This window comes from Anticarsia gemmatalis, chromosome 5 (genome assembly GCF_050436995.1).
Source record: "Anticarsia gemmatalis isolate Benzon Research Colony breed Stoneville strain chromosome 5, ilAntGemm2 primary, whole genome shotgun sequence".
NCBI classification, from domain to species: Eukaryota; Metazoa; Arthropoda; class Insecta; order Lepidoptera; family Erebidae; genus Anticarsia; species Anticarsia gemmatalis.
In genome coordinates, this window is record NC_134749.1 from 2,638,208 (window position 1) to 2,654,039 (window position 15,832).

General features: G+C 32.6%; 1 protein-coding gene across 1 annotated transcript in view; it reads left to right on the forward strand.

The window, feature by feature from the left end:
- Positions 1–15,832, forward strand: part of LOC142972790 (uncharacterized) — a 293,932-nt gene that overhangs the window by 96,435 nt on the left and 181,665 nt on the right. Inside the window, exon 3 of the mRNA XM_076114087.1 lies at positions 5,338–5,546. Coding sequence (XP_075970202.1) covers positions 5,338–5,546 — 209 coding nt within the window. The remainder of the gene's footprint in view (positions 1–5,337; positions 5,547–15,832) is intronic.

A 15,832-nucleotide genomic window follows, 5' to 3' on the forward strand; every position in this document is an offset into this window, starting at 1 on the left:
TACTTGAAAACATTTTTATGTTGAGCTTGTGGAATATGTACGCACTCGCTCCAGTATTTAAATTTAGCTTGTGTTCAAATAAAACATGTTTAGTTTTGTTTTTGAAGTTATGTTTGACGTTTTTTGTGAAGTTATGTGTTCGTTGGAAATTGAGTGAAACTAAATTGTAACTCTGTTTTAGTTAAAGTATCGCGAATAATTACTTTATTTACTAGGAAATATACTTCCAAATAACTAGATTATATGAATGCTGTGTTCATTGTGTAACATTTTATGAAACGGTTAAAATGTTATGGTTACAATTAGGAAAAAATAAAACCGCGAAGTCTACAAGGTGCGTAGTACTTGTAACCGCGGTTCTGTATGATGAGATGAGTGTGATTGAAGCAAGGGAAGTTTGTAAAGATCGTACCAAGTAGCCTCCTATAGTCTTTGATTACTCTTATGAGAAAAAAGGTGTGGTTTTATATGTATGTAGACTGTAAAATGTCTTCTTTCTACAGAACTAAAAAAATATGATAGTACTTGTTAGAGGTCAAATAGTATCTAGATAACACAGAAGTATCGTTACAACATCGATATTTATATAATACAAAACATTATGATCCGCTAAACGACCTGCCCATTTATCCCCGTAACCCATTTTGGAGAACTGTATCAAATCCTAAAAATGTCGATCACAAACGACCTCTCATACACTCTTATACGAATCACTTTGTAAAAGAAACACATTTGCCAGAGTTACCCGACAAATGGTTGAATCAAGAGCGAAATGTACAGTTCACAGAACCTTCGTCCATTACGTAAATAGCTCTTCGGACCGATACGAAACCAATTATGTTTTATATAAATCTTTTGGTGAACATAGTATTGAATTGTTCGGACGATGTTCGATTTTTTCTGTAGCTGTAATTATGTTCGGTAATGGAAGAGTCAAGAGACGGCAGGGTTTGATCGAAGTATGTGCTATTTTTATTGAAGGTTATGTGAATTGGTAAAGTTCTGCTGAAAAAGAAAATGTTTATAAATGACCAATGTCCCCATCATTTATTAATGATTCATACATTGTGTGTTCCGAGTGCAATATTGAGTAAACTATTTTTTGGGAGACCTCTTCCCAACAATGGGGCAGCTCAGGTAAGTCAAAAAAAGATTACATCGTAATCTATTCGTTAGATTCTACTCTTAAAAACGTCATAAAAATGTAATAGTACTACATGTTCAATTACCTATTGTTCTATTCTCAACTAAATAATATAAAAGAGATGACAATATAAATAAAATACATTATCAGTTTTATCCGCATCGCCAGTGTTGGCTGCCAATATTAATATTATTTAATAAACAACGGTCTAATTAACTGAACAAACTTCATTACAATAGCGATATCATTGCAAATTGTTTGATGTAGCGGTTTCAATATTCCCTACATTTTATAATGTCCGATAGTAAAGTAGATAAGTACTGTTGTCGCAGCATTCAAAGTATACAATAAAATTTGTATTTAATTAACCAACTGAATATTAAAATGGATGACTAGTTTTTAAATTACCATTTATTATAATAGTTAATAAATAGTAATTTATAATTGAACTGTATGGATACGCTGATATTTTTTGCAGACGATTACTCAAAAAAAAACTCCGAATCTATACTAATATTATAAAGCTGAAGAGTTTGTTTGTTTGTTTGTTTGTTTGAACGCGCTAATCTCAGGAACTACTGGTCCGATTTGAAAAATTCTTTCAGTGTTAGATAGTCCATTTATCGAGGAAGGTTATAGGTTATATATCATCACGCTACTACCAATTTGAACAGAGTACCAGCGAAAAATGTTACAAAAACGGGGAAAATTTTGACCCATTCTCTCTTATTATTCTTGTGACGCAAGCGAAGTTGCGCGGGTCAGCTAGTATTTTAATATAATATTAATAGTAGTTTTGTTTTGAGCCTCTTTCTCATTCCGGGAACAAACCTATGCCCAAAAATAACATACAAAAACACAAAAAGAAGTCACTTTTTTAGAGAGACGGCTACCTACCACTATATACCATGGACGAGACAGTCCATCCACTATTTTAACTCATCAGCGCTCCCAGCGTATTTTGCAAAAACTATTTTCTTTGAGTACACATACAGTAGTGACTGTAGAAATAACATTACAGCTATATACTTTCCACTAAATAGCCAATACATTGATCTATGTACAAGTGTAACTAAACTGAAACTAAGTGGAGTTGCAAGCCAAAGTTGGAGTACCTTGACTTTCACAGTTGGCACGCGGCCTAAGCCGGTTTTCATTTATCGTTCAAGTTACGTGCATAGATAATGTATCAGGCTTATAGTACTTACAACTATACAACTACAATATTATGTTCTTTGATATAAAATATTTGTTTTAGTTTAAATATTCTTATATTACTTTCTTTCTTTACTCGCATGAGCAGACAAATGTGTATGTAAACTCCTAGGTTTCGCTTATCTATACTAATATTATAAAGCTGAAGAGTTTGTTTGTTTGTTTGAACGCGCTAATCTCAGGAACTACTGGTCCGATTTGAAAAATTCTTTCAGTGTTAGATAGCCCGTTTATCGAGGAAGGTAATAGGCTATATAACATCACGCTATGGTCATTAGGAGCGGAGTAGCAACATAAAAAATTTACAAAAACGGGGAAAATTTTGACCCATTCTCTTAGGTGACGCAAGCGAAGTTGCGCGGGTCAGCTAGTTTAATATATTTTTCATATTCCCCATAATGTGTTGTTTGTAGACCATGTGTGTTTCTTGTAGCCGACGACGTTTAAATTCGTACTGCCAAAACCACTTTTACTTCGCCCAGGCTGTAAGGCTAATGAAATCTACGATGTAAGATGCACACAAACTGATCGCTCCATAGATTTTGTAAATCACCGGTCGGGGAAAAAGTCTTTTCGCAGTATGGTATGTATGAACTTGTAATAAAATATTTTCTCTATACAAAAAAGCTCAATATTTGGGTACCTCACGAGCTTACTGAAAGAAACCTTATGAACCGTGTACTCATTTGTGATTCTTGAAGCCAAATAGATTTTATTACAAGTTCAAACATTCTTAAATGCGAAAAGACTTTTTCCCCGACCTAATATTTAAACAACATAGATATCTTCTGATGAAAGCAACTATCGACATCTATAAAGTTAAAAAACAGCAACTATTTTTAAGACAAGCAATCAACATATTTCCCGTTGAAAGAGGATCTATAACGGATGGTTCATTTATCACCAACCGTTTGAAGAGTTCCGTCATTGCGTCTGAAAGTGGGACGTTACAATCCACTCCCTACTATCAAACAGTAGTAAAACGCAAATTATTTTTATTCTCCCCTTTTTATTTACATTTTCATGATTTTCCTGATTGGACGCGGAGAGTGAAATGAAATAATAATTAAATTAGGCCTATGTTTCTATAAAGGAATCTTCTTGAGTGATAAATATCGAAAGCAATCATTAAGTTATGATCGAGTACTTGTAATGAGATTAGAGTTTGTGGGTATAATAAATTTAATGTGTAATTATTATTTACATAGAAAAATCACTCCGTTTTAATATCAATTTTAACATGTGAATTTGTTTTTTGTATAACAATAGTATAATACAAAAATCTATGCGTGGATAGATATCCCAAATACGTATATAATGTTCACCAAATAAGCAGGTTAAAAACTACAAATGCTGCAAATTTTATTAAATTTAAAATCCATTAAATAAATGTAATAAACATGAATATATCCATCCATACTAATTTATTTCCAAATAGTGGAATTTTGAGTAAAAATGCTTTTATGAATAAACATTTCTACAGTCCTATATAATGAATTTAAAAGAAACTTCTATCATAAAGCTAAATTTTATACTAAACCGTGTTTCACAGGGGTCCATTAGCGGCATAATATTAGGGTCAATTCACATAATTTATTCGAGGCTTATTCTCTAATACCATACATTAGGTTGAGGGCACACCTGGTTACTTGTATAATTATATATAAATAAATCGGGCGTCTGTCTTGTAATTGTATTAGGGAGGCGACGGTTGGTGTAATGTAATTGTTTGCGGTCACAGCGCTGTAGTGGCGTGTTGGGTTCTGTGTTAGTGATAGCGGATTTGTTACTTGCTATTGGAGATTAGCAATTTAGGATGAACGTTAGACTTCAAAACGTGTTATTGTATTTAGTTTTTCTTCAAACAAATCAGATTTGGTTCTGTAATAACCTGAACGTTATTTATTTACCTGTACTCTATCTAAATGTAGTTTATTAAATTGCTTTGAAACGAATGCGAGATTAAACTAATTTTGATAGTTTTTTTCTTAAGATTCATTCAAGTTGAACAGCTAAATATCAGTTTAATGTAAAACCATACAAAATAAAAGAAATCGAGTAAAATTTTCTTTTTTTTATTTGTTTTCAAATGCTGAAAATGTTGAAATACTCAACATTTTCATACTTTGGTAAATTTATCTTTTTACCATTGAGTGATATAATTCGAAATTATTATCACTCGCTGTCACTCAGTCCCCAGATTCCCAAACACAGCCACAGAACAAGAAAAAGAGAAAAGCAAGTAACAAATGTTTCTGTACATTACTCCGGCAAATTGATTTACCGTCCGTATCAGTTGTTAGCGAGACCGACATATTGAATCTAACCTTATTTACAACGTAATGAGCGAATGTGCTCTTTGGATATTATCACGATACTTATTTCGTGTGATTTTTTTTATCGTTTCCTAATAAAAGCATTTTGATGTAGGAATATTTAACTTTTAGCTGTGATTTGTTTTTTTATTGTTTTAATCATAAAAGCATTTTGAAATAGTAATGTTTTACTTTTTTAGCTGTCATTTGGTTTTTTTATTGTTTTAACTTCGATACCTATGATGGTCTGCTGGATTTTTATTATTCCGAATTGTGACAAGCTTTTGAAAGTAGACAGCTTTATTTTTTACTGTAATTGGTTTTTATTTGTAAAAATGTTCGACAGTAATGTTTGAATAGTATTACATACGACTAAATAGTAGTTTTACTGAATGGTCTTTAAATACCTCTATAAAGAGTAACTGGGGCACATCTTTTGCTAATCGGTATAATATTGGTTCGGTATAATTATATACCGATTAGCAAAAGGCCTTCATATCAACTTAAAAGATATTGATAACGGGTAGACAGAACCAGTAGACAGACAATCTCATCGTTTTATTCTCTGTAATCGTGCCCACATTATTCTAGAGCCTTGCATTTCTTACTACCTACGACTTACCGTCTAAAACTCAACTAATTAAATAATATTCCTTGTTACAGATTCGTTAGCCCTCCGCGATGTGCAACTTCTAGCGCCATCTGCCGTCAAACTGGGTGACACAGTGCTTCTCGGCTGTAAATGGACTCTCGAAGGCAATGAGACCTTGTACAGTGTAAAGTGGTATCGAGGGCGGCAGGAGTTCTTCAGTTATCTGCCTAAAGAATACCCTTTTACTAGGATCTTTGCGCAGCCTGGGATTGATGTTGATGTAAGTTTCGTTTTAAAAAAATTATTTTAAAATACTATTTGATCAACCGAAACGAGTCTAGGAGCGCAATTTTCTACCATTATCGGTTGTTACAAACTTTGTATAAAAAATTCTTAGCTAATACCGTAGTTACTTTAATTTAGGTACATTTTAAATGTAAATCTAGATACTGGAAAGTACCGACTATCCAATTTCTATATTTTACTTCTTGAAAATTTCTATAACTTATATACTACTTCAAAATAACCCACTTACAATTAAAGTAATATATCACCCACTATGGAAAACAAAGCCAACAAATCTATAATTATCTATATTCTATATATACAACAAGCACAATAATTAGTCGACCAAATTAAGAAAGTCCCGTGTAAGTTTTGTCGCGTTAATCGAGGAAACAATTCCTGTTTGATCCTTTCAAAATTTTCCATCCAATATTAATGACTTATCAAATTACATAGTACATTTCCACCAGCATTGTTCTTCATAATTTTTAATATAAAGCCCAATATGTTTTCTTTATTAAGAAATATTTTTACATAGCCCAAGCATCTTAATGATGTAATCCAATCTCGGTTTACCCTAAAAGCTGAGGAATTTAATTAGTTTGTTTTATATTTCATTTTTTTTGTACATCCATATTGAATTCTTAATATTGCTCAAATACTCTTGGACATTTTTTAAGGAATTTTTCTACATATAGTCTAAATGATTCTCGAGTTATTTCTCGGAATAATAATATATTGAATATAAATCTTACTCTACAGACCGTTCTAAGAATAATTATTTCTTACCTTTTTTTGAGGATTTTCCCATTCGTATGTACACAAAAAGTTGATATTTTTTCTCAGAATAATTATATTTTCGGTGTAAAGTTTCCGAGATATATGTCGGTTTACTATAAATAGATTCACGTGTCTATGTGGGTGTCTTTGTTATAAGAAACGTTTAAGGGATTATATTATTATCCCTTCGGGTAGGGCACATCTATCCCTTTCCCAACATCTTGGGTCAACGCCTCAGGTGCCTCTAATATTAGCCACATCCACTAATTACCTAACTAAAGGCATTAGTTTATAACAATTGTTTTAAAGTGCACTCGGTCGTTTAATTAAGTTTTATTCTTCTTTTACTGAATTTAATAGTTTATTTATTAAATGTTATGGCAGATATATTATTTTCATGAAACTAAATTTTGCTTTTAAAAATGAGTGCGTACGTAATTTAGATGAATGTAAATAATTTAACTAATTTGTGCGCCAAATACGTAGCATTTATTACTATCCAAATTCTAGGTATGTGTAAAATATTTTCATTTTAGGTCAGGTATTAATTTGTACAACAATTAATTTATAAATTCTGCAATTCCGAACTGATTTCAAACAGATAAATGGTAGAACCACGAAGTAATATCAAAGAAACCTCACACAAAAAAGTACAACAAAAAATCTTGGGCAACTAAACGAGCAACCAATTCACTCAAAAACAACCACTTTTCACTCAACAACTTTGTGAACTCGGAAGTTTTTCAACGGCCCATAAAAACCAGAAACTCGGAGAGGGTTATTCATTAAAATAACTAGAAGTGGAGTCAGCGGAATAACACGATTTGAAAAATTATTACACTCGACCGCCATGCCGCTATAGCTAAAGTTGGGAACTGTTTAAAAGTTTGTCCGGGAACAGATAACGGTACCATCGAATTATGGGACCGGCCCAGGGTTAAATGAGTTAAGTGCTTACGTGGCGATTTGGGTTTAAAGATGGAACAATTTTTCAGGTTTTCTGTAAGGAATCAGCTTTTCTTTAGTGTTACATACAACGTTACGTTAATAATTGTGTACTTGAGTATAGTTATTACTCTATTTGAGAAGATTCTATTCAGCCCTTCCGAAGAGTGGTTACGTTCCCAGCCATGCCAATGTAGTTTATACATTGGAATACATAAATGAATATTGACCTATAATCTGTTCGTTGAAGCAAGAAACATAATTTGTTTTATAGCGTACATACAGTTCGGAATTTTAGGTTCTGGTCTAATTTAGCTATTATTAAGATTAAAAGCCTGTAGAATAAAAGGGCTATCATTTTTAAAGCTTCATTGTATATATTTCCAGTTATTCTGTAGCCTTTAACACAGTAATAGTAAGTGTTGAACGTTATTGTTTATGATAGATACTTAAATCTATGGCCCTAGATTTCTCAAGTAATACTTTGTTCAGCGCCGCGAAATAAATGGCAACCTAGACTTTGGTTGAAATATTAAATACTATTTTCAAAGACTATTATGTTAGAAAAGCTAAAGTATTATAGATCACTAGTTTTAATCCCACGGCTTCGCCTTGGTGGAATTCCACTCCCTTCGGGGTGATTTCCAAAAATCTTCCCTGTGCTCCTAGGCACTTTCCGAGGAATCTTCATACATAATTTAACTTTTCACGCTCAGTAGTTTCTACTGTGCTTTCTCAGTCAGTCACCTAGTAACGGAATAGTTTCATATACATTATATTCATTGCGCATTATTATTTTAGCGGTGAATTGGTTTTCAATAAAAATGTCGAAAATTGACATTTATTTTTTTGTTGGGTTATCTATTATATAAAATGCCTGAGGAGTATCATGTTTCATTTATATGCAATAATATTATACTCGTATAGTTTAGTTACAAAAGCGTAATACTATTTCCAAAATAAATTCGTAGCATATTCATAGTTTCAACGTTGTTGTCCTCGTAGCAATGCTACGATCTTCTACAGATTTCGTAGCAGTTTTATGCTCTACGTGTGTAGCAATCTGATTTTAGTGTCGCGACTCCAATGCGTTGTTTTACATGAAACATTGAACAAAACACGTACACAAAACAATTATCGTATAATAAATAAGACATGTGGCGCTTGTCTTTCCTCACCTTAGCATCCTTTTTTGTAATGTAATGTAACTTTTGTACGTTTATTGAAATCTAAAAATGCACCTTAAGAATTTTTTTTACTCAAAGTAATGGGAAATTATCCAATGATGGTAATTTTAGATGCAATTTGGTCTATTTCTTTTGTAGTTAATTATTTTGAGATATTCAGTAACTGTAACGATATATTTTAGGTGCATTCAATCCACTTTAATAATTAATCGTTTGATTTTGCCAAAGCATAATTTAATACTTTATGATAACAGACAACGTCTTTTAAGTACGTAATGCGCCTTACAAAAAACAATGTTTCGCAAACATGTTTTAAAGTTTCAAAGAAAACATTAACCGAAGAAGCAGCTTTATAAAATCATGCGTTGCGTAGATTGTTTCACGAACTTGTGAGGAATGTTAATTAAATACTTGTAAATTATTTACCAACTTAAAGGCTTTTGTTTAGACACGGACACGTGGTTAGTTTGGGAAAACGTGAACGTTTTACTTTAGTTCATAGGGTTGGGTAATTGATTTCGAAAGAACCTTGAATAAAGGTATTGTTCTTACAGCTAGGTTTATAAATAACTAGCTTCTGGTCGCAATTTTGTTTTCACTACCTTTTGCTCGAGACTTTATCCATTGCGCTTATGGTTTTTACGGGATCGGGTCACATTAATCCAAATTTTCCCATTTATAATATTAGTACAGATTATAATAGTATACCTTTATACCATATATTTTTAGAATGATGATGAAGATTTTTAAAACGAAGCATTATTTTCCCGTTGCAACTTTGGCAACTTCTATTCGCACTTTGGATGTATTACAACGACGTTAACGTAAATATGTAAAAAGACAGATTTTATTTCGTTTTGTTTTCATTTTATTCAAAATCAAACCAAAACTCCTCTTGACCTGAAAATAAAACCTCAATAATTCCATTATTTCGAACAAAATAATTCAGGTTGAAACAATAATAAAGTTTATTCGTACATAAAGGTGCTCAAATATCCAATACCGGCCTGACCTATTCGCAGTCCGATTTTGTTTAACAGTACCCAGTAAACAGCTTTTATAGGTCGTTAACGCACTTTTCATGTTTTATTGTCAACCATTGTTAAGAAGATTCTCTTTACGACCGCCACTAAAAACCTTAGCGTTTCATATAAATAAGTAACTGCTGATCTAACGTATATTTGTTTGTTATATTTTACGAACGTTTTTATTTATACGCGTATAAAGAAAGTAGAATGACCGAGATACATCATTTCAAGTATCAATTCCTTTTATACTACTATATCTATACTATACTTTACTTAATATAATAAAATTGAAGAATTTGTTTGTTTGTTTGTTTGAATGCGCTAATCTCAGGAACTACTGGTCCGATTTGAAAAAATATTTCTGTGTTAGATATTCCATTTATCGAGGAAGGCTATATATCATTACGCTACGACCAATAGGGGCAGAGTACCAGTGAAAAATGTGACAAAAACGGGGAAATTTTTGACCCATTCTCTCTTATGTGACACAAGCGAAGTTCAGGTCAGCTAGTACGCGTATAAAGCGAAAGTTGGATGACCGAGATACATCATTTGAAGTATCAATTCCTTTTGTCCTAATATAATGTAAATACGACCTTAATTCTAAAAAAACAAGATTGAAATTTCTTAGATGACTTTAAGAATACTTCAATTGATTAGCCTAAAGCATATAGCACTTAAATAAAAGGTAAAATAAAGTTGAAATTTCTTTGTCAGTTTTTAAAAGATTGTATGCGCCCAAAGGACCATAGTAAATGCAACTTAATATTTAACATTTAAGGTCGTATTTCGTTTGATAGCTGCATGTGCATATATGTACATATGTTTGAATTGATATGGCGTGGTTGGAATATCAAATGTTAATGGTTGTTTGTGCTATAAACTAAGGCTCAATATGTTTACCTGATTAAGGAGGATATTAATTTTGATTGCCTTCATTTGTTAGTTTATTTATTGTATTGATAGTATTAATAAATAAATATAATATGAATAAACGTTTGTATAGCATTCGGACTAAGTTCTTAATGTGCGTAAATAGTTATAGAAGATAATATTTATTTTACTGCCAAAATAGTTTCTATAACGTTCAGTCCAATCTGTCCAGCGCCTCTAAAGGCGCTGGACAGATTTTCATACAATTCTTTTCAATAGATAGCTGGTCGATACTCGATAGTAGTAGACATTAGGGCTACTGAAATGTTATTTATAGGTATCCACATATTTCATAGTTTTGTTGCACTTAAATACTTGAATCGTTCTGTACAAATACTTAGGATAGATAGTACAAAGAAGAAAAAAACAGTCACCTCTTAACCTTTATTTATTTTATGGAGCACGTGTTTTATAACATTTTTCAATTTGTTATTGAAATTGAAACCTCCATTACAAATTGAAAAACAACTCAAAATATTCCTTTAACCCAAACGTTTCATAACAACCTCATGCTCGTTCAATCGCCTCACAATCATTTTCAATCTGTTATTATGATTTTAACGAGGCGTCCGCCGTCCATTGCGGCATTAGTACGTCCTTCCAAATAAAGACATTGATAATAAAAAGCAATGGTACCGTAATTGCCTGGTATAATCGGATCCAATCAGATAATCACATTAGCTTTTACGATATTATTTTTATGTACGGTTTCATGAAATGAGAAATTTCAGGGATATTTATCTATCAATAGGTATAAAGAAATTCTTGGTAAGAAGATGTATAGAGGATCCATCTTTGACTGGAATATAGATTTTATGATAGAATTAACAAAAGAAATTCGTAGAAAGTTATTGGGAACGAATGGATGCTTATGTTGAGAGGTCATTGATCTCTGGAGCATGATTCAGGTTCATAATAGATCGATGTTGTATAGAACTTTTTGAAGGAAGGATGGGGCAGGGTAAGTTTTTGAACCTACAAAGGTATAAAATGAAAAATATTTTTCGTCTTGAGTAAGTAGTATGATTGGGAAGAATTATGTTTTTCAGTTTTTTAGTATAACTTACTTGTTTAGATCTGCATTGATTTTGTTATTACATTATATTATTATTATCATGGGCCTAACGTTCCCCCTCCTCAGGCGACCTCTTCCTTACTCCAGGAAAAGTACCGCAGAAACTCTTCAATTTAAAACCATTAGGGCGTAAAGAACATAAAATATTGAATGATTTTATAGCAGTTCAGAGTTTATTAGACTGAAAACATGATAGCTTTAGTTTAAAACCTATTTACCGAGTAAAGGAAAATTAGGTGTCGATAAAATTACTTTTTTAAGATTAAAGTGCGCTAGTTAACTATCAGCTTGGTGGTCGAAGCGGTATTATATACAACTGCTGAATATAAGACATGGCTTTGGCTTTCTGGCATTGTTTTGCCGCTTGGTTTTTATACTTTGGGTCACGTGGGTGTATGAAACCCGAAGATACAATTATAGATGTGCTGTAATAAGAAATATTTTCTTTTAGTAAGTGCGAGTCTGGTGTGAAAGTTTCAGTCGTTTAAAATTCTGTTAAGAAAAAACCGTCACTACCCGCCACCAGACAGCCGTTCTTTAGTTTGAAGCTTTGAAAAATTTGTTGTTGGCTATATAGACAAAGGAAAAAGTGCTAATAACTTCGTTCAAAATTGAATTATGTAAAATTGTAATTCTTCAAAATAAAAGCGGTGTCGTCATCGCCATCGTCAACGTCATTTTGAAACTGTTTTAAGTGAACTTATGCTGACTAGTCCATAATACAAAACCAGCATAACATAACCAGGATTATCTTTAGTCCAAGTTATCATACATACAGTTATATGTAGGGCGAAGTAAAGGGATAGTTCGCAACACAAATATTAGTACAGGCTGCTGGATTACCAGATAGTTTTGTTTGAAATTCCCATGTTGTAGTAAGTTTTCTTTTGATATTAGTTGATGGGGTTTACATCACTCGTTTGAGTATCTTGATCATAGAACTTATGTTCAGTGGTAGGCTGCTATAATAAAATACATTACCCTCCTTTGTTTCGCGCAGTCGGGTAATTTTTTTTTGTAACTTACATTTATTATTTTTTTTTCAAAGTTTCTATGGTCAAAACTCTATGTTTAAAGTTCAGCAGTTAAGAGATGAAAGTAATACAGACAGGAAGATAGACTTTCGTAATCATTATATTTTAACTCTATTTGCAAATCTATTTCATGAAACGTTTCTAATAAAAAGAGATAAATAAATTACAAGTCAGAAAACGTAATATTTAAACTGAACTACTTACAAAACTCTTAGTGAAGAGGCTTTCCTCACGATGTTTTACTTTATCATTGAAGGTTTAATCAATTTACACAGGGTATATTTATCTACCGCAACAAAGTTTGATAAGGAGACACGTTTTAATAAATAATTATTTAAGCCCATTACTGTTCCACACTGAGCAAGGATCACCTGGATTGAGGAAGAAATTAGACCTTGAGTCCACTATGCTGGCTACGTACGGCATGGGGGCCTGAATACCTTCAAGAAATGGTGGCATAGGGGTTTGAAAACCGCGAAGCTCTGCTTTCAAAAGCCTGTATCATGCAAGATCCAGACTGTCCACGTGCGTATATTAACTTTGCCCACTTTTAAGAACTTTTTCAAAGAACTCTAAGACATGTTCATTTTAAACACAACGCTATCTTTCACCTTTAGAACCTATTAAGAAAATCTCTAAAACTCACATAACTTCAAAAAGGCCACCTATTTATCTATATCTATATTATTTTCAAACCTATTTAGACAACTACCAAAAAAAATATCCAAGATATTATTATGGTAGTTGAAATGTGGGTTAACGAGCCTATCTGAAAGTAAGAAAAACAGCCTATATTGTTATAATAAAAGTATATAACAGCATAAACAACATTCGATTCGGCCTAAGCGATTACCAAAACACCTTCATTGAAGTTATACCGTGTTTATTAGTTTCGGGCCGATGTTGTTCAGGAGAAAAACGTAGTATGTGCTAATAGGCATCGTTTTAATGGCGCGGTAGTGTCATTATCTTTATGTGCCTGTGTTGTTGACTATATGAGGATTATGTATTCTCTTAATTGGGATTCGGTTACGTTTATATTGCGTGAGTGTTGTGTTTGAAGTGGTTTCCTTGAAATGTGATGATTTTAAACTGTGTTTAGTGTCTTTCTTATAAAATTACAGCTTAATGATTGTTTTGATTTTACAATATACGAAGGCTCTATATTTCTAGATAATCTTACTTTTTAATATTATATATTTTTTGAAGTTTACACGAATGTTTGTTACTCACTGGACACTGGATTAATAGATTGGATTTTTATCCTGGAACATCATTTCATGCAGACAAAGTCGTGGGCAGAAGCAAGTAGTATTATAAAAAATAGCTTTGTTCGTATAAATAGGGCTCAAGGCCCAGTCGTTCTCTCATTTCTAAAGAAGATTCTTGCCGAGCAGTAGAGCAGTCAAAGTAGTAATTTGATATTCTTTAGGTAAATCCTGTAAAAAGCAATAATTGCTGTATGTTTAATTAAAACCCTACCAACAGTTTCATCAAAACAACCTACTAATATCCAATATAATTTCAACAAAGGTGTATCTATAATGGTTTGGATCAAATCGAACGATTTACGACATTGGTTTACAATACGGATATTATTGATGGCATCAAATAAATGGATCTGCGATAATGTATGTCGTACAATTTGGTTTGTTTATGACATTTGTTTTACTGTTCCTAGCTGTTTAATTTGAATCGCTTGGAATGAATTCGGCTTGTGTTATTGTCGATCATATTATGATGTGACGTTTTGATTATAATAGTAGATGAATTCACAACCCTTTATAGTATACGGTTGATTTTGAAATAAGATTTATTATGAAATGTTTTGACTAATACATAAAGCGACTCATAATGGAGTAGATTTCATTCTGTATTTTTTATTTTATTTTGTAACTCGTGATAACCGCGTGGTATAAGTTGATACCTCCCACGCAAGTGGTCGCAGGTTCGAACCTGAGGCAACACACTAATGACATTTCGAAGTTATGTGTGTATTAGAAATAATTATCACATGCTCCAACGGTGAAGGAAAACATCGTGAGAAAAACTTGCATGCCTAAAATGTGCTTAATACATTTACTGAGGGCATGCAAAGTCCCCAACCCGCACTTGGCCAGCGTGGTGGACTCAAGGCCTAACCCCTCCCTCATTACGGGACGAGACCCTTGCCCAGCAGTGGGACATTAATGGGTTAAATTTATTTATTTGTAACTCACTCTACCATATTAAAAAATACCATACGTCATATGCGTTTACAATATCAAGATCCTAAAAAAAATTAAAAATTGATATAAAGTAGTTCCTAATCTTATTTTTTTGACTCAAGAAAAAAAGCCATTTCTAATAAACGTCAACATAACGGCACGCCATAACGAAATAAACTTATAATAGCAACATAACAGATTATCCCAAAACTCCTACACAAAGGTTCTCGACCAATAATGTAATAGAAACCCCGGCACGGCCGGAAATACATTATGTATAGGTTAAAAAAAACCCTCAGACCGCCCTACATTTACCCACTTAGGCCGAAAATATTCCTGCTTACCTACTAACTCGGCCATAATATAAACCGGCTTGTTTTTCGGCCCAATGAGTTTGGATATTAAATTTGCAAAGTTCCGCGATAGTTTGCAACTTTATCGACTTATTAGCTAAAGTTATCTGGCGGAGTGCAAGCTTTATCTACTGAATGGGTATAGAGAGCTATACTTTTGGTAATTAAACTTATATTGTTGAAGACGCAATTTGGATCTTGAATAGAAGATAAGGCGTTTGAAATTGGTATAGTTACTGGTAGTCAACATATCTCGTACGTAGAAGATGGTAAGTATCTACGTAGTCTCAATCAAGCATTCAAAAGAAATAAATATGGCAGTGATAGTTCGGTAAATGAAAAAAAGGAAAAGATAAAATAAGATCTCTAGCATCACGATTGTACGAAGCTGAAAATCTGTAAATGCAATGAAAATCTGTATCACGCTTTTACAACATATGGGTAGGCAGAGACCAAAAGCATTCACTTACTACGATATTTACAAATTTTCTGAACTTTTCTATGAGTAGTACCTGTAACTAAAATACCTGTACTTCCTACTAATATTTACAAGGATTTAGCACTTAATCTTAATTATTCAACCGCCTTTCCTTTCAATATACCAGACCTGATTTAAAACATTTAGAGGACATAGAAAAGTTTATGATAAACTTCAGAGCAATATGATAACACCAAAAGATCACGATGAGTTTCTTGAGCAATATTTAGTCCTAAAAGTACCACAATATTAGCATATACT